The sequence below is a fragment of the Jaculus jaculus genome, chromosome 4 (assembly GCF_020740685.1).
Source record: "Jaculus jaculus isolate mJacJac1 chromosome 4, mJacJac1.mat.Y.cur, whole genome shotgun sequence".
Lineage (NCBI taxonomy): Eukaryota > Metazoa > Chordata > Mammalia > Rodentia > Dipodidae > Jaculus > Jaculus jaculus.
The window spans coordinates 168,021,232-168,046,767 of record NC_059105.1 but is presented as its reverse complement, the minus strand read 5'-3'; the positions used below and the strand labels follow the sequence as shown (position 1 = coordinate 168,046,767).

The 25,536-nt window shown below is 46.4% G+C and overlaps 1 protein-coding gene across 3 annotated transcripts in view; it reads right to left on the bottom strand.

Annotated features, from left to right (window-relative positions):
• Drd3 (dopamine receptor D3) overlaps nucleotides 1-25,536 on the bottom strand; it is a 56,713-nt gene that overhangs the window by 7,875 nt on the left and 23,302 nt on the right. For all 3 annotated transcript variants that reach the window (XM_045148233.1, XM_004666858.3, XM_012950759.2), the window contains exons 2-4: nucleotides 21,540-21,652; nucleotides 9,527-9,669; nucleotides 812-1,008 (exon numbers count right to left, since the gene is read on the bottom strand). In XM_045148233.1, coding sequence (XP_045004168.1) covers nucleotides 812-1,008; nucleotides 9,527-9,669; nucleotides 21,540-21,652 — 453 coding nt within the window. The remainder of the gene's footprint in view (nucleotides 1-811; nucleotides 1,009-9,526; nucleotides 9,670-21,539; nucleotides 21,653-25,536) is intronic.

Sequence of the window (25,536 nt, the reverse complement as noted above, 5' to 3'; positions counted from 1 at the left end):
CTCTGCAGCCCCATAAACTCTTTACAGAGCCTGAAAACACCCATCCTATTCTAGCAGCTGGTCATTGTGTTGGCATAGGGGCAAGATAAGGAAGGAGAAGACAAGCATCACTGGACCCGAAAGATTCTTGGAATGAGTAAGTAGGTTTGGACAAGCATTTGGTTCTGGGATCATACCAGCAGTACGTGGTACAACTGCTGCCCTAAAATGTTCACTCCAGCAACTAAACCACAGAAAACCTAAAACCTCGTAGGACATCTGAACTACTGGTAATTTGGAGGAAACAAAAGGACGTGAAGGGAAGCAAAGCAATTCATAGATTGTCCTATCAGCTTACCAAGCAGGGAGCATTCTAGAGAGACTCAGTCCACTCTGAGATGAGGTCTCCTGCCTCCAAAGAAAAGCAGTGCCTGAAGAGTACCAGGTGGCATCAGACTGGTCTCCTATAAAGCAGTACAGCCACAAGCGTGGCTGGCCACGAGGTTGGAGGCCAGGGGCTGACACTCTTGCTTTTTCCAAACTTTATTTTCTTAAAATTATTTTATTTATTTCAGAGAGGGCAAGAGAGAGAGAGAGAAAGAAAGAGAGGGAGAGAGAAAGAGAGGGAGGAAGAGAATAGCCATACCAGGGCCTTCAGTGGCTGCAAACAAACTCCAGGTGCATGCACCACATTGTATCTATCTGGCTTATGTGGGCCCTGGGGAATTGAACCTGGGTTCTTTAGTTTTTGCAGGCAAATGCCTTAAACACTAAGCCATCTCTCCAGCCTGGGGCTGACACTCTCTTCCTCCTGCTTCTTCTAGGTGCTTACCTGTTGGGGGAAACCAGGCCTGATGCTGAGGCACTGGCTGTTCTGTCGAGTAAGGGTCCGTTTCCGCCTCCTTTGCCTCAGCACCACATAAATTCTGGCATAGACAAGGACAGTGACCCCAAAGGGCACATAGAAGGACACCACTGAGGAGTAGATGACAAAATCAGGGTTGGAGATGGAGCAGATGCTGGGGTCCCCTGTGGGTGAGAGAGGAGACAGAGGTTAGCACAGTTTGCCAAGTAGTTATTGGCCATTAGCAGGGAGCACTGAGCATGGGCCCACAGCACATGCTGGGGAGGGCCAGCGTGGGGACTCAGGCTCAGGCTCCTGTGCCGTCAGCGCCCCGAGGGAAGGAGGCTAAGCTTCACACTCTTACAGTTCTCTTTGGAAGAAAAGTTGCTAATGATTAGATGCCAGACACAGCTCTTCACTGGGGCTGCAAAGCTGACTAAGATACCGTGTGTGTGTGTGTGTGTGTGTGTGTGTGTGTGTGCGTGCGTGTACTTTCTTGAAGGAGCAAACAGTCTAGCTAGACAGACAATTCCTTCCTTGTCACCCGGAAGACATGCGGCCTTGGGAGGCTAGGGAAGGGCACATAATGGGAAGACAGAGGCTCCCAGGAGAATGCAGCATCCATGATGGGCTTCTGGTATAGGGGCAAGAAAGAATGGCTACAGTGCAATGAAAGCAGGAGACTTCTTTTTTTAAAAAATAATATTTTAAGCCAGGCATGGTGGTGCATGCCTTTAATCCCAGCACTCGGGAGGCAGAGGTAGGAGGATCGCCGTGAGTTCAAGGCCACCCTGAGACTGCATAGTGAATTCCAGGTCAGCCTGGGCTAGAGTGAGACCCTACCTCGAAAACCCCAAAACAACAACAACAACATAATAATATTTTATTTATTTACTTGTGTGTGTGTGTGTGTGTGTGTGTGTGTGTGTGAGAGAGAGAGAGAGAGAGAGAGAGAGAGAGAGAGAGACAGAATGGGCATGCCAGAGACTCCAGCTACTGCAAATGAATTCCAGATGCATGTGCCACCATCTTGTGCAGCTGGCTTACATGTGTCCCAGGGAATCAAACCTGGGTCCTTTGGCTTTGCAGGCAGGCACCTTAACCACTAAGCCATCTGTCCAGCCCTGGGAGACTTATTTTGAACCCAGGATGTGGGGCCTTGGAAGATACATCCGGAGCTGTGGGATGGCGGAGAAAGGTGATGGTCATGTGGTGGCCATGTTCTGCCTACGGTCTTCTGGGTTGGCTGAGGGCAGAGGGCTGCAGATAGAGGGAGAGAGAGAGAGAATGGGCGCGCCAGGGCTTCAAGCCTCTGCAAACGAACTCCAGATGCATGCACCCACTGTGCATCTGGCTAACGTGGGACCTGGGGAACCGAGCCTCGAACAGGGGTCCTTAGGCTTCACAGGCAAGCGCTTAACCGCTAAGCCATCTCTCCAGCCCTTCAATAAAATATTTTTATAATTTATTTATTTATTACTTTTTACTGACAACTTCCATGGCTGTAAACAATATCCCATGGTAATTCCCTCCTTCCCCCCACTTTCCCTTTTGAAATTCCACTCTCCATCATATCCCCTCCCCCTCTCAATCAGTCTCTCTTTTATTTGGATGTCATGATCTTTTTCTGCTATTATGATGGTCTTGTGTAGGTAAATTTTTTTTTTTAAAGGGCTGGATAAATGGCTTAGTGGTTAAGCACTTGCCTGTGAGGCCCAAGGACCCCGGTTCGAGGCTCAATTTCCTAGGATCCATGTTAGCCAGATGCACAAGGGGGTGCACGTGTCTGGAGTTTGTTTGCCGTGGCTGGAGGCCCTGGTGCACCCATTCTCTCTCTATATATATATACCTCTTTCTCTCTCTGTCTGTTGCTCTCAAATAAATAAATATAAATTAACTAAGAAAAAAAAAAGGCTGGAGAGATGGTTTAGCTGTTCAGGTGCTTGCCTATGAAGCCTAAGGACCCAATTCCCTAGTACCCATGTAAGCCAGATATACAAGGTCGTATGTGCATCTGGAGTTTGCTTGCAGTGGCTGGAGGCCCTGGTGTATCCATTCCCTTTCTCTCTCTCTCTCCCTGCCTCTCTTTCAAATAAATAAATACATAAAATATCAAAAAAGAATAAGCTGGGTGTGGTGGCGCATGCCTTTAATCCCAGCACTCGGGAGGCAGAGGTAGGAGGATTGCTGTGAATTTGAGGCCACCCTGAGACTCCATAGTGAATTCCAGGTCAGCGTGGACTAGAGTGAGACCCTACCTCGAAAAACAAAAACAAACAAACAAAAAAAGAATAAGTGGGGGCTATTGCTAATGTTATTTATTCTTTTATTATTATTATTTGTCATCTCTGAGCCTTTGAACTTAAGAAGGAATGTGTGCCTTGGAGTGGAAATTTGGAGAGAAATGTACAGAGAACCACTTTTGCAGAGATGGGAAGGGAGAAAGAGCTAAGATCTAAACCAACCCCCTCTGAGGCACATCCCTAGAGCTTACTGGCTAGTCACGCACTAATCAGTGAACTCTGGGCCAATGACAGACTTTGTCTCAAAGCATCTGGGTGACGTGCCTGAGGATGACAGCCAAGATTGTTGTCTTCGCATCTACACATACACGCACACGTGCTCATGTACACTCATACACATGTGCATCCAACACATACAAACACACATGTGCTTATGCATGTATACCACACATCAATGCCCAAAACAATGAAAACTATATTAAAAAAATAAAAGCTCACTGAGGCATTTTAATGGACACATGGCCTCTAGAGTGTTTGTGGGTTACTGCCCAGTTCTCTGGTTCTCTTGGGCATAGGGCGAAACTCATGTCTTGTCACACAAGCCTGTGCCAGCGTCCCTTAGCAAATACAAGGGTGACTTGGGAGATGGATGAACTGCAAAGTCACTGAGACTTGATTTCTAAGATGGGAGATGCTGTGAGTCTAAGAAAAGCCATTACTCTTAACTGTGTGCTTCTGTTTTCCTTTTGAGCTTTTTCAGCAACCAAGACCGCCCCTTCCCCACCCCACCCTGCTTCAGAGTTCTGAAAGCCAGGTGAGATATCTATAGCTAAAATCTATAAAATCTAAAATATAAAATCTATAAAATATCTAGCACTCCTCTACTTTTCTTCAGAGGTAAAAATCAAGCCAGCTAGGATTTCTTTAAGTCTCCCCACCCTAAGGACTTCAGTCCTTATCATCAGCTATTGCGTATTCATTCTACAATTCTCTCTCTCTTTTATAACACAATAGCTGTCTGATTTAGCAGAAAATTCGAATGCCATTTTTTTTTCTTATCTGTCAAAATGAAAGAATTGAGCTACTCATTCAGAGATCCGGAAGGTTGCCTTTTGCATCAGTACACTGGGACATACATTGTTAGGGGATGTTGCTAGTTGACTACACTGCTGAGGCCAGGTCCACACCAGCCAGCCAAGGCCCTCCCATAGCTCTGGGACTCTTGGCCACCCAAGATTCCTCTGTGCCTGTTGCCCTTTTCCTCAGAAAACAAGAGCAAGTCCAAATTGAAAGCAGCTGAAGTTTAGCTGGTCTATGTCCATGGTCTCTATCAACTAACATATGGAAGTTCATTTCTTTGGATGAAGAGCTCTCCAGAAATCTCCAGAAAGTTCTTTGTGTGTTGCAATGTGTGTGTTGCACTTTTTAAAGTCCAGCAACTTCCCAGCACAGGTGCTAGTGACACCATCCTTGGTAATTTTCCCTCTACTTTTCAGAGAGGAAATAGAAACCAAAACCTTCGTGGGAAGTCATTTATATTGTGCTTTCTATATTGGGAGCTTCCTTGGAGGTGGGCAGGTTGCTGAAGGACCCGTATTTGTCAAGATGATGAAGGTATACAGGAGGGAGACAGATAGCTGAGCTCTCTTGCCTAAGCTCCACCTTCAAATTATCTGAACTGTGTACCAGGCAGGGGAAGCCGGCCATTCCTGTAACCTCTCATAGAACCACTTCTGTGGATACCTTCTTGGAGCGATTATGTAGTTACATGCTAAGACGTAGAAAGCTTTTCTAGTCAACAGTCATAATGACACCAGCTAATATCAATTAAGGTGTCTGATATATGAATCACTGGAAGGTTTCCTATAGTATGGTCGATAAACTGGATCTGATAGCATACTAGCCTATAATCCCAGCTACCTGAGAGACTGAGGCAGGAGGATCACAAGTTCAAGGTTTTCTTGGGCTACTTAGTAAGACTCCCTCTCAAAATAAAATCTGGGGGTGGAGGCATGGCTCAGCAGTTAAGACATTTACCTACAAAGCCTAAGAACCCGGGTTCAATTCCCCAGTATTTACATAAAGCCAGATACTCAAGGTGGGGCATGTGTCTAGAGTTTGTTTGCAGTGGCTAGAGGCTCTGAAGCACCCATTCTCTTTCTCTCTTTCTCCTTTTTTCTCTCTCATAAATGAATGAATAAATAAATAAATTAAGGGCTGAAGAGATTGCTCAGAGGTTATAGCATTTGCTTGCAAGCCTGAAGGCTCTCAGGTTCGAATCCCTAATGCCCACAACCCTGAAGAATAGTGCAAAGAGTTTGCGAACACTAGAATAATCAGGAAAGTTTCTGGGGCTGAAGAGATGGTTTAGTGGTTATGGCGCTTGCTTGCAAAATTAAAGAATTCATATTTGATTCCCCAGGACCCACGTAAGCCAGGTGTACAAGGTAGCACATGCATTTGGAGTTTTGTGGTTTTGTTTTTGTTTTTTGTTTTTTTTTGCAGTGGCTACAGGCCCTGGTGCACCCATTCTCTCTCTTTCTCTATCTGCCTCTTTTTCTCTCACACACAAATAAATTAATTAAAAAATTTTTTTAAAGGAAAGTGTTTCTTGATAACATGGTAGACAAACAAGGTTGATCTGGAGTAGACAGTGTGTGCTTGGCACATCTATAAATGTTATCCCAATTTAATCCTTATTTAATTGCAAAAAAAATCTCTAAACAATCTTGAAACAAAACAAGCACAACAACAAAAAGATGTGCAGTGGAGATATGCAGAAAACATGAGTCTAGAGTCAATGACTAAAATGAAGTTTATATACACTAGAATTTTGAATCAAGCACTTGGGAAGCAGAGGTAGGAGGTTTGAGGACACCCTGAGACTACATAATGAATTCCAGGTTAGCCTGGGATAGGGTGAGGCTATATCTTTACAATGCCAGCACCCAAAAAAAGAATAAGAAAATTCTCCAAATCACATGTGAAGATACATGTGGTTTCATTATAGCCTTGAGCAGCAGTAAGTAAAGATACAGGACACATATATTAATGTCCTATATTACAAGTTTGTGTGTAACATGCAATTTTAGAGATAAGTTAACTGCACTTATTTGTAGGGCGTCATTTATTAAAATAAATATTGAAAGCCTTATGACTAAATAAGCTTATTGAATCTGTATGTTTAAATTTGCCCCAAGTTTATGTTCAACTCTATTAGTATCCTAAATTTATCAGTCAGGAAACCGAGCTCAGAAATGTCAAGTGTCTTGTTTAAGAGATACAGCTGAAAACGTGTGACTAGGGTTTGACCCTGAAGCTCTCCCATTCCAGAGTGTCTGTCTCTCTCCAGATGCTGCCCAAGAAATGACACATGGAAGATTATTTATAAATTATACTTCACCTGCATTTATATGTCATATGTTGCATATGACATCTGCATAACACAGGCACATCATTATGTGACATATAGACCGGAAATTCACAAATCTGAAACATGGTAGGAATTGAGCCAACTAATCTAAATAGATAAAATAAGAAAATAAGAAATCTAGATGATGAACACTAGAACTTTATTAGTTGAGTTTTGTCTCTCTCTCTCTCTCTTTTTTTTTACTGATTCATAACATCTTTAATTTTAGTTAACCCTCTTTCCACCCCCTCCTTCCTTCTCCATCCCCTCCCCTGACCACACAGACATTTTGCTCCCAGTAATTGGCCCCTGTACATGCATAACTGTTATGTCCTCCCCTAAGTCTGTCCTTCTCCTTCCTCCCTCCCTCATGGCTTCTTTCTAGCTTCCTGGACTCTACTACTGATTTTTTTTTTTTTTTTTTTTTTTTTTGCTCCAGCTCATGTACAGATCTAGACATGTGAAACTAGGATCCACATATGAGAAAGAACATGTGGTTTTTGACTTTCTGAGCCTGGGTTACCTCACTTAGCATAATCATTTCCAGATCCATCCATTTTCCTGCAAATTTCATAATTTCACTTTTCTTTACAGCTGTCATTCAATTTTCTCTTAGCAAATACTCATTGTACATATTCAGTGGCTTTTGTTCAACATATGAATTCAATATGTGAATTTTCTTAGATCAAAAGATAGACATGGGGGCTGGAGAGATGGCGTAGCTGTTAAACACTTGCCTATGAAGCCTAAGGACCCCGGTTCGAGGCTCGATTCCCCAGGACCCACGTTAGCCAGATGCACAAGGGGGCGCACACATCTGGAGTTCGTTTGCAGTGGCTGGAGGCTCTGGTGCACCCATTCTCTCTCTCTGTCTATCTGCCTCTTTCGCTCTGTCTGTTGCTCTCAAATAAATAAATAAAAATAAATGAAAAAAAATTATTTAAAAAATGGATATGGGACAGATCCAGAGGACACTGACATAAGTTTGGATTGGTATATGTGGTGGTTTAAATCAGGTGTTCCCAATTGATTCATGTGTTTTTTTGTTTGTTTGTTTGTTTTTGTTTTCTGAGGTAGGATCTCCCTCTAGCCCCGGATGACTGGGAATTCACTATACAGTCTCAGGGTGCCCTCAAACTCACAGAGACTCTCCTGCCTCTGCCTCCCAAGGGCTGGGATGAAAGGTGTGCACCGTCATGCTGGGCGATTCATGTGTTTAGAACACTTGGTCTTCAGCTGATGGCAGTTTGGGATGTGGAGCCCTGCTGGAGGAGGTGTGCTGTTGGGGGCTTGGCTTTGGGGTGTTCTAGCCCAGCTTCCCATTTCCAGGGCTCATCTCACCCTCCTGCTGCTTCCTACCAGCTGCTGTGGCAAGAAGTGATGTCCTTTTCCCGCCAGAGAAGGCTTCCCCTTGAGACTGTAAACCAAAATAAGCCTTTTCCTCCCATCAGCTGCTTTTGGCCAGGTATTTTTTCATGAAGGTAGCCACAATTGTGTCATATTCTTAAAATCCAAAACATCTCAGATATAGACATCATCCATCCATCCACAGAATGAGTCATGTACAAATAACCATAGCCACAATTTTTTTGCCAATAAAAGATACATATTTTTGTAACTTGAGACTCTACACTAATTCTCAAGTTTCATAAATTATTTTTATTGAGCTGAGTGTGGTGGTGCACCCCTTTAATCCCAACAGAGGTAGGAGGATTGCTGTGAGTTTGAGGGCCAGCCTGGGATTACAGAGTGAGTTCCAGGTCAGCTTGGGCTACACTGAGACACTACTTTGGGGAGTGTGTGTGTGTGTGTGTGTGTGTGTGTGTGAGCAACAACAACAAAAGATTTTTATTGAAGAAAAAAAATTAGGAGCATATATCCTACTATGGGCCTTTTTTTGTTACAAGACTTAGAACTGAGTTTTAAAAAATTATTTGGGGCTGGAGGGATGGCTTAGCATTTAAGGCATTTGCCTGCAAAGCCAAAGGACCCAGGTTCAATTCCCCCAGGACCCACGTTAGCCAGATGCACAAGGCGGTGCACACATCTGGAGTTCCTTTGCAGTGGCTGGAGGACCTGGTGCGCCCGTTCTCTCTCTCTTTCTCTTTCCCTCTTTCTCTGTCAAATAAATAAATAATAAAATATTTAAAAAATTATTTGTTTACACATGTGTATGTGTGTGTGGGGGGAGTGCACCAGGTCTCTCGCTGCTGTGAACAAATACCTATGTGGCTTTACATGGGTGGTTGGGGAATCGAACCTGGATTGGCAGGCTTTGTGCACAAGCATCTTTAAGTGCTTGCACCATCTCCTTAGCCCCTTTAAAACTTACAAAAAAAATTGCCTTTCTCTCTCTTTCTCTCTCTCTCTCTCTCTCTCTCTGTGTGTGTGTGCATATGGACAACCTCAGGGTGCTGGTCCTGTCTGTCCTTCTCCCTTGTTTGAGATAGGGTGTCTCTTGGCCAGAGACCTTACAGATTCTCCTGACTCTGCCTCCCACTACTGTAGGAGCTTTGGGGGCTATAGACATGGGGACCACTTTTGCCTATGACTTTACAGGGATGCTGGGGATCCAAACTGACCAAACGCGCTAAGCCATTGAGACACCCTCAGTCGCTACTCCAGGACTTTTATGATATGTTATTTCGTATTGTGGATCAGTTATGAAGTCATCTTTTCACTAGTAAACCTCACCTGAATTATTAACATACTTTTGTGTCTTCACTGTTACACTTCTTCAAATGAATTTGATGGCATTTCTTTCAAAATAGGGATGAGTCTTTTTCTTTTTTAAAAATTTTTATTTTTTTGAGTCTTTTTCATTAATTGGATGAAAACTTGAGTGAAAATACTTGGTGAGGTTTTGCTTCATGCTGTCTTTATACACAACAAAGGCCCGAGTTTGGCAATCTATAGCGTGCCCACTTGGCAGAGTCCACGGATCAGGGGTGAGAACTGTTAGAGCGGGCACCACCACGCACTGCCACTGGGGGCGGGGGGGGGGTCGGTGACTCTCATGAGTGCTGGAAGTAAAACCATCCACGTTACCTGTAGTGTTGAAACCAAACAGCAGAGGGCAGGACACAGCAAAAGCCAGCACCCAGACCGTAGTAATCATGAGGGCCACGCGCCGGCAGGAGCTCTGCCCTGTGCCATGTTGGTAACGCACGGGCATGACCACCGCAGTGTACCTGGAAAGGAAAGGGAGGTGAGGACGGGTAGGAGGCAGGGCGAGAAACTGTTCAAAACACAATTTAGGGCTGGAAGGATGGCTTAGAGGTTAAAGCATTTGACTGCAAAGCCAAAGCACCCAGGTTAGATTCCCGGGGACCCACGTTAGCCAGCTGCACAAGGGGGCGCACGCATCTGGAGTTCCTTTGCAGTGGCTGCAGGCCCTGGCGCGCCCATTCTCTCTGTCTGCCTCTCTCTCTCTGACTCTCTCAAATAAGTTAATAAATAAAACTTTTTTTTTTATAAAAAAGAATTTAAAGGAGCACGAATGGGGTTGAAATATATGGCAGGAGAAAAACTATTTAGTTGAGAGTTCACAAGAAAAGTGCTGTTTCGAGTGAAAATAGTAGGAAAGCTGAGATAGGAGTGAATAAGAACTCATTAGTAGGATCCACAGAGAAAGGGAGCAAAACAAGGACATTAATAGCGTGTCATCGCGTTGTGGGAGGTGGGGCTCCTGTTTGCTTGCCTAGTGTGTCTTGCCTTCCAGACACTCCATCCCCCCCTTTCCAGTCACCTAAAGGCACTGGGTGCTGGCCTGCGTGTTCGCTTTCTGTGAGCCTTTCAGTTTCTGAGGACACCCTGCCCAAGAAAGGGGCTTACTCCCTGCTTGTGTCCAACGTAATCAGTGTCCCAACTAAGGTAACGAAGAGGGAACAGGGATAATCTCTAGTGCAGGTTTTATTTTAAAATCAAATGTTTATGCTTGTACTTGGTATGTTAGCTTTTCCAGGGGGCTGTAACAAATAGCTGGGAGAAACCACTTAAAAGGGGAGGAGGGCATTTATTGTATAGCTCAAGGTTTAAGGCTTCAGTTCATAGTTGGGTGGCTCCATTCTGGGGGCATCCGTGAGGCCCAGCACCCTAACAGCAGGCGCCTAAGGAGGATCGCCTATGACAGCCAGGAAGCAACCAGGCGTAACACGAAGGGTTCATGGCCAAAGTAGCTGGCGGACCTGGAAGCTTCTTGGCCCCTAGCTCGCCAGTGTTCGGCTCACTCTCCAGCTGCTGTTTCAACCTGCAGACGCGATGCACAGCCTCTCTGTTCATGCCATCTTGTCCCCTGCCCTCATGAAGCTTTCCCTCAAGACCGTAAGCCAAAGGAAAGCCTTTCCTTCCATTAGCTGCTTTTCTTCACGGGTGCTTTATCCCAGCCACGGGAAGTTAACTGCAACAAGTTCATATCTCGAAATTGGTGACCATTTATTTCACAACACAGAGGAAGAAAATGACGATACTGTCAATGGCTATTCTTTTATCCACAGGCCTGAATTAACCTTCTCCAATCTGCCCTTCCATCTGCCCCTAACACGTACTCATGGCTGTGGCCAAACTATGCTGGCGATGGGTACTTTTCAGTAATCACAGACTGATGACTTTGTTCAGTTCTTCTCTTTCCTTCTCCCTGGAACCTCAGTCTTGCCTAATTTTCACCCCTGCTGGCTTCTCCAGGAACATTCCCAGGCCTCTCCAGCTTATACACACCTCTAAACTCCAAACTCATGGTGCTTCTATGCCAGCCAGTGCAGTGACGTCCTGTGTTCACATGTCTTGACTCATCATTCCAACTTGCCTTGTACCAGGAGAAAGACGCCCCCTTTACCATTTAAGTCCCCAGATGGCTCAAATTGCATAGTACTCCCCAGGGGTCCATGTGCAAAACAAGCGAAGAAGCTGCCTCATGGGTTATGGAGATCTTCCCCCATAAAAGAGCAGTTCTGGCCTGGAGGGATGGCTTAGAGGTTAAGGCACTTGCCTGCAAAGCCAAAGGACCCAGGTTTGATTCCCTAGAACCCACGTTATCCAGATGCACAATGGGGCGCACGTGTCTGGAGTTCGTCTGCAGTGGCTGGAGGCCCTGGCGTGCCCATTCCCTTTCTCTCTCTCTCTCTCTCTCACTCTTTCTCTCTGTCTGTCAAATAAATAAAACTAAAATATATTAAAAAGGGATGGTTTTAACCTTAGCCATTCTAAGATATGTATATAGATGTAGCTCATTTTTGTTTTTTTCAGTTTCCAGGGAGCTTTGAAGGTCAGACTCAGGGCATAAGCCTCCACAACCTATCTTCTGGTGCACCTCAAGGCTTATGCTGAGGAAGGAAGGAAAGAAGGAAGGAAGGAAGGAAGGAAGGGAGGTAAGCAAGCATACTGGGTGAAAGGGATTGGTGCAGAGTTCTCTGTTCTCTTACTAAGCTAGTTTCAAGACAGTTATCTCGCGTGTTCCCAAACGCGCAGCTGAAAAGCAGCTGGGAACTTGGATGAAGGGGAGTTCCGCAGGATCTGGCTTTGGGAGTAACAACGCCTAACAAAGACAGCTTCCTTCTGAAGAGGGAGAAATTTCATAAAGTCATATTAAGACTCCCCACCGATGCCAATGGAGGATGGGACAACCCACTTTTCTTCTTCTCATCCACACCGTCACAAGTGCTCCCTTCGGGGCGCTGCCCTCACCTGGGGCTGCGCAGGAGCAGGCCAAGTCCTACTGGTGAAGCTCGATTTGCCTCTCATGCTGAGCCTTTGTTCTCCCTCCCTTCCTTCCTTCCTTCCTTCCTTCCTTCCTTCCTTCCTTCCTTCCTTCCTCTCTCTCTCTCTCTCTCTCTCTCTCTCTCTCTTTCTTTCTTTCTCTCTCTCTCTCTCCCTTCCTTTCTCTCTCTCTCTCTCTCTCTTTTTCCTCCTGAGACTCCAAGGCAAATGTGGCAGGGTCCTGCTGTTAGTGGTGACCCTGAGGCACGCTGGAAGAGAGGCTGAGCCTCAAGTCCTGCAGCTGTCACGGACAAGCAGCTAGGTGAGGGTGTTGGGGGAGGAGGGAAGGCTGGGATCACTTCCTCTCCATTCGTTATCAAGAAAAAGCGCCTGTCGGTGCTCTGCATTCAGCAGTGTGCTGGCGAATGACCGGCTAATGATTGGCTCTCCATGAAAAAAGAAAAAACAATCAAATTTGTAACATTTGTCAGTTTCTGTGGTGTAGACACCTCTACCATGGCCCATGTCAAGCCACCACCAAAAGTTTGATAACTGACCCAAGACATTCCTGCCAGGTGGTGCACCCCTTTAAATCCCAGCATTCCTCGGGAGTCTGAGGTAGGAGGATCGCTGTAACTCCAAGGACAGCCCAGGGCTACAAAGTGAGTTCTAAATCAGCCTGGGCTAGAGTGAGACCCTGCCTTGGAAAACAAATAACAAAAACAAAACAAAACAAACCAAAAGACTAATTCCCAAGATTTGCCAATCCTCTCTGGCTAGCCATTACCAGGTGACTCTAGCACCCCAATGAGAGAGAGAGGTACACGCTTTCCACACTATGGTTTAATGCTCAACAACCCTTTGAAAGTTCCATTAACTCAATGGGCAAGAGAGCATTCAGAACTAGCTGAGCAAGAGTGAGAATGGGCGTGCCAGGGCCTGGAGCCACTGCAAAGGAACTCCAGACGCGTGCACCCCCTTGTGCATCTAGCTAACGTGGGTCCTGGGGAATTGAACCTAGGTCCTTTGGCTTTGCAGGCAAATGCTTTACCTGCTAAGCCATCCCTCCAGCTGTGACCAGCTATTTTGAACTTGGCTGTTTCCCCAAATGGCTTGCTTCTGGTAATTGCCTGGGATGCTGGAGGTCCTATGAACAAGCTATGCACCTCGAGATTTTGCCGAGGAGCTTTGGAAGTAGAACCCAGAAACGTGTCTTTTTCTTTTTAACATGCAAATATACCTAATGACTGAGAAAGTCTGCATTAGGGAAATTTTCTGTCAAAGACTTTCTTGTTAACTTGGGTTAGAAGTGAGAGACATGACTACAATTTACCACTGTCACATCACTTTTTTTTTTTAACCTTCTTTTTTACATGATGAAACTGTTGGAATAAGTGAACTCCCCCCCCCCGCCCCCCGCCCCAGCTTGCCATAGGTGGTTGAGACTTGCAGGCGGCGGTTCCAGATTCTACCAGCGGAGGGCACCCAAATGCAGCGAGAACTCTGCCAGCTCGCTCGCTCGCTCGCTCGGCCGGGGTGAGAAGTTCACGGCTCACCTGGAGGCTCTCCAGGCTCTGCGGGGAGGCAGATTGGAAGAACCGCCCCCGATTCCTGGAGCCCAGCAGGCGCCCCGCTTTCCTCGCCAGGGAGACTGTGGAGCCTCTCCTGAGCATCCCTCAACACCGACCCCAGGGGAGCCCCCCCCCCCCAACGCCTTAAACCTAAGCAGCCGGGAAGGCAGAGCTGGGCTTGGATGCAGAGGGAGCTTGGCCGGGGCGCCTCCGTCTGAAGCATCCCGTGTGACACTGGCCCTGTCACCCCGGGCCGGGTCCCCTTCCCCTGTGTTTGAGCGCTTAGCTCCCCGGGCAACTTTCTGGGGTGGAGGAGTACCCATCTGACCAGGCCAGCCCCGTGCGAGCGCTGCGAGACGGCTCATGAGCGTCCAGATCCCAAATCTGTCACTTCGCTGTGGCTGTGGGCTAGTGCCTTCACTTTCCTGACTCTCTGTACGTTAGGGATGATGATACGTGCCCTACAGGACTGTTTGCAGATATTGAATTTAATTTTGATTAAATCTGTGAGGTTGGGGCTGGAGAGATGGCTTCGCGGTTAAGCGCTTGCCTGTGAATCTCAAGGACCCCGGTTCGAGGCTCGGTTCCCCAGGACCCGCATAAGCCAGATGCACAAGGGGGCGCACGCGTCTGGAGTTCGTTTGCAGTGGCTGGAGGCCCTGGTGCTCCCATTCTCGCTCTCTCTCTGCCCCTTTCTCTGTCTATTGCTCTCAAATAAAGTAAAATAAAAATCTGGGCTGGAGAGATGGCTTAGCAGTTAAGCGCTTGCCTGTGAAGCTGAAGGACCCCGGTTCGAGGCTCGGTTCCCCAGGTCCCACGTTAGCCAGATGCACAAGGGGGCGCACGCGTCTGGAGTTCGTTTGCAGAGGCTGGAAGCCCTGGCGTGCCCATTCTCTCTCTCCCTCTACCTGTCTTTCTCTCTGTGTCTGTCACTCTCAAATAAATAAATAAATAAATAAATAAATAAATAAATAAATAAATAAAATTTAAAAAAAATCTGTGGGTTGTTTTTTTTTTGAGCACAATGCATTTAACATTCAAAGTTCTTATTGTCCCCATAATTGTACTAACCTAAGGGATCCATGATTGTCCATGTCAATATGGTTTTAAGATGTCCTTCTCTTACTCCCGATACTTAGGGAACTGTTAAATTTATTTATCACACAAGTATATGGCACTGTTGGAAGTGCTGAGGTACTTGCTGTTGTGGCCTCTAAACAGATAAGGAAACAGGCCCTGCAAAGGTAACCAACTGCCTGAGGTCATTTCGCTATTAGGCTTAGAACCTCAGCTTGCACTGTAGCTCCAGATCCCGAGGCTCCCAGTGGGGAAGTTTGCTTAGTAGAAACAGACTGGCCAGGCTGGCTGTGTGGCACATGCCTGTAACACCAGCTCTCAGCAAGTGAAACATGGAGGCAGGGAGAATCACAAGTGACACGGCAGCTGGAGAGACAGCTTAGTGGTTAAGGTGCATGCCTGTGAAGCCCAAGGACCCAGGTTGGATTCTCCAGGTCCCATGTAAGCCAGATGCATGTGGTGCCACACACATGCATCTGGAGTTCACTTGCAGTGGCTAGAGGCCCTGGCTTGCCCATTCTCTCTCTCTCCCTCTCTCTAATAAATAAATAAAAACTTTAACAGCAACAACAACAAAAGGCAGCCTGAGCTACACCGCATGATTCTAGTCTCAAAGAACCAAGGGTTGGGGCTGGAGAGATGGCTTAGAGGTTGAGCGCTTGCCTGTGAAGCCTAAGGACCCCGGTTCAAGGCTTGATTCCCCAGGACCCACGTTAGCCAGATGCACAAGGGGGAGCACGCGTCTGGAGTTCGTTTTCAGTGGCTAGAAGCCCTGGCGTGACCACTCTCCTCTCTCTTTCTCTGCCTCTTTCTCTCTCTGTTTGTCACTCTCAAATAAATAAATAAAAATTAAAAAAAAAAAAAAAAAGAACCAAGGGTTGGGGCTGGGAGATGGCTTATTGGTTAAGGCACTTGCCAGTGAAGCTAAAGGACCTAGGTTCCATTCCCCAGGACCCACGTAAGTCAGATGCACAAGGTGGCACATACGTCTGGAGTTCGTTTGCAGCAGCTGGGGTCCCTGGCATGCCCATTCTTTCTCTCTCTCATAAGTAAAAAGAACCAAGGATTGGGGATTTAGTTCTGTGGTAAAGTGCGCACCTAGCACTGGTGTGTGTGTGTGGGGGGGGGGGTGCAATTAAATCTTTCCTCAATCTATTAGTTCTATGATCCTGACTAACATTCTGGCCTCAGAATCCGGCTCTTCTTTTTGTATTTATTTTGTGGAGCGGGGCAGTGCACCTTCGCTTCCTGGATTGTTGGGAGCCATTTTTACTACCGTTTCCTCTAGACGCACACAAGTTATGATTAGCAGCCGGGCACTGAAGACGCAGGAACTTACAGCGGGACAGGTGGGCTGCTAAGCACGGCCAGAGGTCCTTTCCTGGGTGCCTATTCTGCAAACGAACTCCAGGCGCGTGCGCCCCCTTGTGCATCTGGCTAACGTGGGACCTGGGGAACCGATCCTCGAACCGGGGTCCTTAGGCTTCACAGGCAAGCGCTTAACCGCTAAGCCATCTCTCCAGCCCTGGGTGCTCTATTCTTACCTCCACTAATCCTCGCAGCTCGCAGAGTACAATGGGGCAGTCAGGAGAACCATTTTCTCATTTCAGACATGCGCTAGCGGGCATCTGCACGCCCGGAACATTCACAGTTCACAAGTGTGCCTTCTGACTCCCCAGTTCCGTAGGTGGGGTCTGCGTGGCTCATTGTTCGTTGAAAAGTCTAAGGACCTTGGAAGAGCTTGATCCCACACTGTCCCGAAATGGGAGATGATGGAGGGAGAGGGTGCAGGTGGAACTGATGAGAGGTCCTCTTTAGGATGGTCACAGCCAGTGGGGGAGGAAAGAGGCTGGCCAAGGGTGGGAAGGCCTGACTCTAACCAGCACCGCCCGCCCCCCACACTCAGCCTGGGTTTAATGAGCCCCAAAGCTCTGTGAGGGTTGCTTTTCACCACCTTTTATTTGGTCAGACAGGGGGCTCAATAAATCTTTAGTTCCGTGGACTCCCCTGGTGGAGTTGTTGAAGGAGAAAGCTTTTTGCAAATGCCTGGAAAGCCCTTTGCAAATATAAAGTGCTTATTTAGATGCAAACTAAAAATCCAAGGTGCCAGTGACTCATCTGGTACCTATTGTGCTCGCTGCAAAGACGCGGAGGCTTGCTTGTGTGATGGGTGCCATTTGAGAGCCACTTAAAGAACTCTCTGGTGAATGAATTTGCTTGCATTATTCCTTGGGCTCCTCTCCGGAGGACTCTAATTTTCACCGCTTGGTCGTGTCCTCCTCTTCTGACACATTCTCAGCGGCCTCCTGTGTTAGCACTGACCCAGGATGCAGTGGGAGGGGACTGACCTGCTGACCAGGCGCTGGAGCTGTGGGTGGGGGCTTGTGATCAGAGAACTTCCCACTCGGCTTGTTATTTTTTTAAAGAAGAAAAAAGAAAAGGAAAAGACGGCTTTAATCCAAGCATCCAGCTCTAAGCTATGCCTAAGAATCTAATGACAATGGTATTTCCTCCTTTCAAATCCCCTTTTATCATTTCCTTTTCTTGCCTATCTCTTTAGCATCCCGTTATTATAGATCAGGGCTTCATGACCAAAAAAAAAAAAAAAAAGAACCCTGCATCCATTGGGTCAAGTTTGTCAGGTTAGTGACTGACATTGTGTGAAGAGCAAAGATCTGCATTTCTAATGACTTGACCAGCTATCTGGCATCACATGAACAGATTTTAATGCCGCGCACTGCTAACTGCTGCGGAGCAGAGTGGAGACAGCTTTTCGGAGGCCTGCTTTCTTTCCTTCCTGAGATAGGGAGGAGGCTCCATTTTGAGATTGGGGGGGGGGGGGGTTGGCCCATCATGAAATGGACATCCTTGAAGGAAGCCCCCAGTACATTGGGGTTGAAAGCATAGCTTTTACTTCCATGTTATCAGGTGGGTGAGTGCTATGCATTCTGAGAGTTTTCCTATAAGGACAAAAGCTAATTCAATCTTATTGCTAGTGATGTGTGTGTGTGTGTGTGTGTGTGTGTGTGTGTGTGTGTATTTATATGTATGTAGGCACATATGTGCACTTATGGGTATGGAGGACAAAGGATGATGTTGGGTGTCTTCCTCTCCTCTCTCTCCCTTAAAAAAAAATTTATTTATTTATTTGGGCAAGTGAGAGAGAAGGAGGCTGAGAGAGAGAGAGGGAATGGGCATGCCAGGGCCTCCAGCTGCTGCAAACAAATTCCAGATGCATGCCCCCCCGCCTTGTGCATCTGGTATATGTGGGTCCTGGGGAATTGAACTGAGGTCCTTCGGCTTTGCAGGCAAATGCCAAAACCACTATACCATCCCTCCAGACCCCCATCACATGTTTTGAGGCACAGTCCCTTACTGAACCTCACGAGATTAGCTACAGTAGCTAGCCAGCAGGCCTAGGGCCCCCTGTCTCTGCTTCTTCAGCCTTGGAATTTCTTTTTCTTTCGAAGTAGGGTCTCACTCTAGCCCAGGCTGACCTGGAATCCACTATGTAGTCTCAGGGTGGCTTCAAACTCACGGCGATCCTCCTACCTCTGCCTCCCGAGTGCTGGGATTAAAGGCGTGCGCCACCATGCCTGGTAGGGGTTTGATTTTTTTAATTAATATTTTCCATTATAGAATCAGTGGGATATCCAGGCAGTAATATGATCTGGAATTCAGAGAGAAGGTGGGGTTACGGCTGAAGATTTGGTGAAGTTCGAAAGCTAAGTTTAAAATAATTAATCTGGGGCTGGAGAGATGGCTTGGCAGCTAAATTGCTTGCTTGTGAAGCCTAAGGACCCAGGTTCGATTCCTCAGGACCCATGTAAGCCAGATGCACAAGGTGGTGCATGCATCTGAAATTCGTTTGCAGTGGCTAGAGGCCCTGGCGTGCCTTCTCTCTCTCTGTCTCTTAGAAATAAATAAATAAAACATTAAAAAAAGTAATCTGGAGTCTAACCTCAAGTCCCAGTATGGCCTCATGTCAGCTATATGATTTTTAGCAAATTCTTTATGAGGAAATGAAAGTGATAATATCACCTCCAAGTTGTTAAGAAGAAAAGAGTTAATGTATGTTAAAGCTCAGCCTAGTGCAACAAATTCTCAACTAACGGCAGATTTTGTCTGGAGTCATTTGCTGGTGCTATGGAATGGATGGATAGTATTCTTAGGGAAAACAAGAAATGTTGCCAGGAAGGAAGGATTGTGGAAGACTCAGAAGTAAAGGTCACAGGTTCCTGACTAGCACCAGAAGTCCTAGGCTCAGAAGCAACTGCCCTTTCCCAGGACCATCTATGGGCTTGGCAGAAATCGTGGCATGTCTAAGGTTCAGGTGGGAATAATGGAGACATGAGAGCAAGACAAGAAGAGAAGTGAGGGACAGAAGGACCCAGAGCAAGGGCACTGACTTCACTCACAGCGATCCTCCTAACTCTGCCTCCCAAGTGCTGGGATTAAAGGCGTGTGCCACCACGCCTGGTCCAGGTACTGTTAATGCTAGCAATGATACAGGAATTTGGGGTTCCTTACCAATGCACCAATCATTTAGGGGTGTCTCCAGATTCTTGTTTGATGAATTTAAGGTTCAGAAAGATTTTTCTTATAGCTTAGAGCTTTAAAAGGGAGAAAAGAAGGGGGTGGGGCTTTGCTCCAGAATGGATGAGAAGGCAGGCAGAGCTCTTGCCCCGGGGAGCAAGAGCTTTGAGAAGCCCACCTGGAGAGTAGGGTTGGGTATTTTTATGTGATCCCCATGAAAGGGCAGCTGGTTTAGCCAGTTAGCCTTGGCATCAGGTGTCTGGGTCAGGGTTTCTGGAAAAGGATAATCTTCCCACAAATCTTAACTCTTCAGGAAGGACTCCCTAATGTGGCAGAGATAAGGAAAGGCCAGACTCTTCTGACATTTCTTACCTGCTCTGAAGTGTAATGACAGATTTTTCTCCTATAGGACCAAGGACAATTCCCATGTTTAGTCAAGGAGAAAACTAGTCACTTCGGGGTCCTGTCACCCCCTAAACTACTTCAGAAAGTGCTGTGGCTTGGGTGAAACACCCACAGAGTGGAGCCACAATCACAGAAATCTATCCAGACAGCCAAAGAGCAATTTCAGAAAACAGTTCACTTGCTTGTCGTGGACTCTATAAGGGATCACACACTTTCTAAAATAGCTTTTCTCCTTCATCCACCCTTGGAAAATATACCCAGGTGTTATAACTACCTTCTCATTGCTGGGACAAAGCACCCAACCAAAAGCAGCTGAAGGCTTTAAGTCTCGAGTGGAAGCTTCCTGATGGCAGGAGAAAGAACGGCACAAGTAGAGGCTGGGCGTCGCCTCTGCCACAGCAGGTGACAAACAGCAGCAGGAGAGTGAACCAAACTCTATCAAGGGGAGCTGGCTATCACACTGCTATTTCCTCCCCCAGCAGCACACCTGCTCCGGCAAGCCCCGCCTCCCAAATTGCCATCTGCTGGGAACGAGGCTTTCAGAACACACGAGATTATGGGGGAACACCTAATCAAAGCACCATACCAGACCTGCCTCCTTTCTTTCTACCTCCTTCCCTCTCTTCACCAGTACGAAATAAACAAGACGGTGACCGTCTAGATAAGGGTAAAGAACAAAAGGAGGCAGGCTGCTTGGCAGGTAGAGGCTGCTGCACCTTCCAGAAGGACAATTGAGAAGCATCACTCCACGTAATGCCCAGAACTGGCTGGGACCAACACAGCTCACTGAGATGACGAACTGTCCTCTGCTTCATCATCATGACATCTCCAGGCCACTAGCCTTGCAAACTTCCCATTTCCCACCATGCATCTGATGTCATGACCTATCAAAAAACACTACACAAGGATAAACTCTATTCCAGAAAAAAGAAAAAAAATCTTAGCCCATTCCTAGAATCCCCCTGCTTCTTCCCACCTTCATTCAGGAATAATTTCTCCCTTACTTTTATTTTTTAATTTTTTTGTTGTTCATTTTTATTTATTGAGAGTGACAGAGAAAGAGAGGGAGAGAGGTAGAGAGAGAGAGAGAGAATGGGCACGCCAGGGCTTCTAGCCACTGCAAACGAACTCCAGATGCGTGCACCGCCTTGTGCATCTGGCTAACGTGGGTCCTGGGGAATCGAGCCTCGAACCGGGGTCCTTAGGCTTCACAGACAAGTGCTTAACCACCAAGCCATCTCTCCAGCCCATCTCCCTTACTTTCGAGTTTTCTCATAACATATGATCCAAAAACCTCTGGGCAGCATGTCTTGCTCTGCAGGAATCCCGAAATCCTTCTTTTTCTTTTCTGTTAGTGTGTATTAATTGTACAATATAATGAATGCCACATCCCTCTTGAGTATGTGCTTCTGCCTTAAATAAAACGTCCCCACTATTCTTTACACTGTCTCCTTTCTCAGTTCCTTCTCTGACGGAGACAAGAAGCTGGGCACGTTGAGTAGAGATCTCAATCTAGTCTCTGTGTCTGAGACCTCCCTGGTTCTCACCAGCAAGAAACCAACTATAGAATTTTCTATCAACCCAGCCAGTGTACTTTTTATCCTTTTTCTACTCTCCCTGTTTTCCTTCCAATTATGTATCACATAGCTTAAAAGAAAAAGAAGAAGAAGAAAGAAATATGCCAATGAGAAAGTGACCTCAGTCTCTCAAGTGACGAACCTGTGTCTCTCTTTAGGGCCCTCTCTCTTTTAAGTGTGGAAGGGGACTCCCAGCCCTACCTGTCTATGCTGATGGCACAGAGGTTCAGGATGCTGGCCGTACACATCATGACATCCAGGGTGACAAACACATCGCAGCAAATGCGGCTGAAATTCCAGACGCCACCTGTCACCTGGGCAGCAGAGACAAGAAGGACATTAGTGTCTCCCTAGAGAAGCGGTAACTCTCCTGTCAGCTCTCCTGCCTTCCCTAGCCTGCTCAGCTTAGAGGCCGACATGCCCTCCCAGCTCCCTGGGGTGGGTGGCATTCGTACCAAAGGGCAGACAGGCGTGGAGGGAGTGCCAGGCTGTCTGAGATTGATTGCTAAGAAAGGATAGAGTGTTAGAACATCAGTGCTGGAAGGGATCTTCCAAATCAATTAGTGCAGTGTTTCTCAGACTGGTCCACAGCAGGGTACTCATTAAAGATGTAGACTTCTGGATCCTCTGTACAGCTGCTGAGTCAGTTGCTGTATTTGTGGCCCGTGGGTATTCATTTTTAAATAAACACCATTAGACATACACTAAGGTTCATGAATCAAACTTGAGGCGCAATCTCAGGGCTGCTACTCCTGGTTAAGTGACACCCCTCTAGACCTGCAGCTGGTATTGAGGGAGCTCGTCCAGGGTATGCTTTGTGCCAGAACTGCCTCTTTGGAGCCCTCTGCCCAGCAGAAAGCTAGCTCACCATGTACTCAGGAAATAAGCTGAAACATATTTCCATAAAACATGACTCCAAAGCGAAGATCCCGCTGGCTTCAGGGTTTAAAGCTTGGGAGCATCCTGAAACAATATCTAAAAAGACCTACGTAAAAGCAAATCTATATCAATGCGACTGCCTTTCACCCATGACTCCTGTGCTCCAGTCACTAAGATCTGGGGAAAGGCTAGGACCATTTGACTAGAGGAAAGCAGACGGTCTAGGTGGCTCTCAGGTAGGTGAGGCTGGCTCTGACCTGCCTGGGCACATGACTCCGAAGTCTACAACCTCCTGTGAGGGACACTTAGCACCAAGAATTTAAGTAACTCGGGCTGGAGTGATGGTTTAGAAGTTGAGGAGCTTGCCTATGAAGCCTGAGGACCCAGGTTCCACTCCCCAGGATCCATGTAAGCCAGTTGCACAAGATGGTGCACGTGTTTGGAGTTCATCTGCAGTGGCAGGAGGCCTTGGCACACACATTCGCTGTCTGTCTCTCTATCTGCCTCTTCCCCACTCTCTCTCTCTCAAATAAATATATTTTTTTTTTTTAAAAAAAGAATTTAAGTAACTCAATTTATATTTGAGCATGTTTCTATTTTTTTTTTTTTTAGATTTTATATAACCTAATTAAACCAGGAAGATTGAAAATAAATGCTGGTGAGGATGTGGAGAAGCAGGGACACTCATTCACTGTTGGTGGGAATGCAGGATGGTACAACCACTTTGGAAAGCAATATGGAGACTCCTGAAAAAGCTGACTATAGAAATACCAACAGACCCAGTTATACCATTGCTGGGCATGTACCCTAAAACCTTCAAACCAAAAGCCAGAGAGATTTGCTCAACCATGTTTGTAGCAGCTCAATTCGTAATAGCTAAAAGCTGGAATCAACCCAGATGTCCATCATTAGAAGAATGGATAACAAAGATGTGATATATCTACACAATGGAATTCTATACAGCAGTAAGAAAAAACGACATAAAGAAATTTGAGGAAAAATGGTTGAACCTGGAACAGATCATTCTCAGCGAACTTACCCCATCACAGAAAAAAAAATCGACACATAGTCTCACTCATCTGCAACACCTAACCTGAATCTGCCCAAGATGCCTTACATACCCAGCAAGCACCTCATGGACTAGACAATAAGATGGATGGGAGGGCGGGGAGGGAATCAAAGGGTGTAAAACAGTAATCCAGACCCAAACGGCAATGGTACCATAAAATTCTACTTCCTAAAAGACAGACCAAATGGCTGAACCTTCACTAGACCCTTACAGGAAACACCTAAACCACAAGACACTGGAGAGAGTAGGATCAAGACTGACCTAAATCTCCTACATCTTCCCTCCCTCCTTCTCCCCCTTTCCCCTCTATCTCTCTCCTCTCTAACTCTTGTATATTAGTTATCTTTTTCCTCAATTTCTTAGTGGACACTGACCTGTAACCCCCACTTCCAGCTTGGGCCTACCATCCACAATGAGCTTTTGATCAGAGAAACCTACAAGGTTTCCCAAAACAATGACAGACTTCTGTCAGAGTAATTGATGACCCACCAAAGGCCAGTGGTAAGACCCTATTGCTGAAGACTCCATACGCAGCTGGCACGTAAAATGGAATGGCATGGCTGGAAGCCAGGAGAGAGTCAGTCCCCAGACAGTCAGCATGTCTAGTGCCAGAAGGCGCTACATAGGCGACTGGGGGAAATGACCAAGATCTGTCCAAGCAACACATTGTTTAACCTAATTAGCAACAAATAACCGGATGTGATGCCCACACAAGTGCAATAGTGGTACACAGCCATGGTGAGGAATCAATTGCTCTTGATTTGGCTAACTGATCCACTCAGTGGTACTAGACCCTTAGCTGGAGCTGGGAAACAAGTCAGAACCATACCCAAACACAAGCCCACTCTACAATATCAAGCTACCATCAATCACGGGGTATAAGAGGGCCTACACCTATCAAACTGTCTATCAAAAAAGTAAGTCTTATCTCAATTTTCCGGGTGCTAACTTACTCTCCGTTGGAGAATCTGCTTCTCTTTTCCAGATAGATGCAGATTCTAAGAAGAGAGCTGCCCCAACATACCTCAAAAGGGGCCCAACTGAAACTAAGGACAACTGGCGAAACAAGCAAGGGTGATGTTTTCCTGTGAACTGGATACCAGCACAAAGGGGAAGGAGATCAACGCAGAGAAAAATCAACTCCTACCAAATCAGAGAGCCAAAGCCTCAGAGGCCCCCAACACCTCAGCACTGAAGCAGACCAAAAATGAACCCAACATGGCTCAGGGAAATCTTGCGGAAGAGGGGGCGGAAAGAATGTCAGAGTTACATGTTGGGTCATGATTTGCAGAGACATTTATCATACTAATAACTGGGGGCTAACTCCACAATGCACGACCCATTTTCATTAACAAGGAGGGTCTAATGGGAGGGGGTAGATCACAGATGAGCCTAAATAATGCTACCAAACTGCCTGTATTCACTGAAATGAAAACTAATAAGTTAAATTAAAAAAAAAAACCAGGAAGATATCTCAGAGAGAGTGGCACTTTCTGAGTGTCCACACACAGCCTCTTTTGGGTCCTGAGGCCTTGAGCCTTTGCCAGCCCCCCACCTGTGGGGATTACGGCTGTGGAGGAGAGTTTGTGCCCCTGGCTATAGCTGCATTTTGTGAAATCTCTTCTGAGTAGGCCCAAAAGCTATTTAGGAGAAGTAAGAGTGACAAATTGGCACAGTGTGTTATAAGGTAGCCTCTCAAGGAAAATGAGAGTTATTGACCAGTGTGTGCAAAGATGGTATGCTGTTTTGAAAATAAAATACTTATTTTTATTTGTCTGAGATTCATTTTTATGTATTTATTAGAGATACAGGAAAAGAGAGATAGAGGGAGAGAGAGAGAGATAGTGAGAATGAGCACACCAGGGCCTTTAGCCACTGCAAATAAGCTCCAAATGCATGTGCCACCATGTGCATCTGGCTTATGTGGGACCTGGAGAATCGAAACATGGGTCCTTAGGCTTCACAGGCATGGACCTTAATTGCTAAGCTATCTCTCCAGCCCTATTTTTATTTATTTATTTGTGAGAGAGGGAAAGAGGCAGATAGAGAGGGAGAAAGAGAGAGAATGAGAGAATGGGCATGCCAGGGCCTCCAGCCACTGCAAACAAACTGAAGACACATGCACCACCATGTGCATCTGGTTTATGTGGGTACTGGGGAATCAAACCTGGGTCCTTAGGCTTTGCAGGCAAGTACCTTAACAGCTAAGCCAGCCCTGCAGCCCTGGTACCCTTTTTGTCCAGTCCTCAT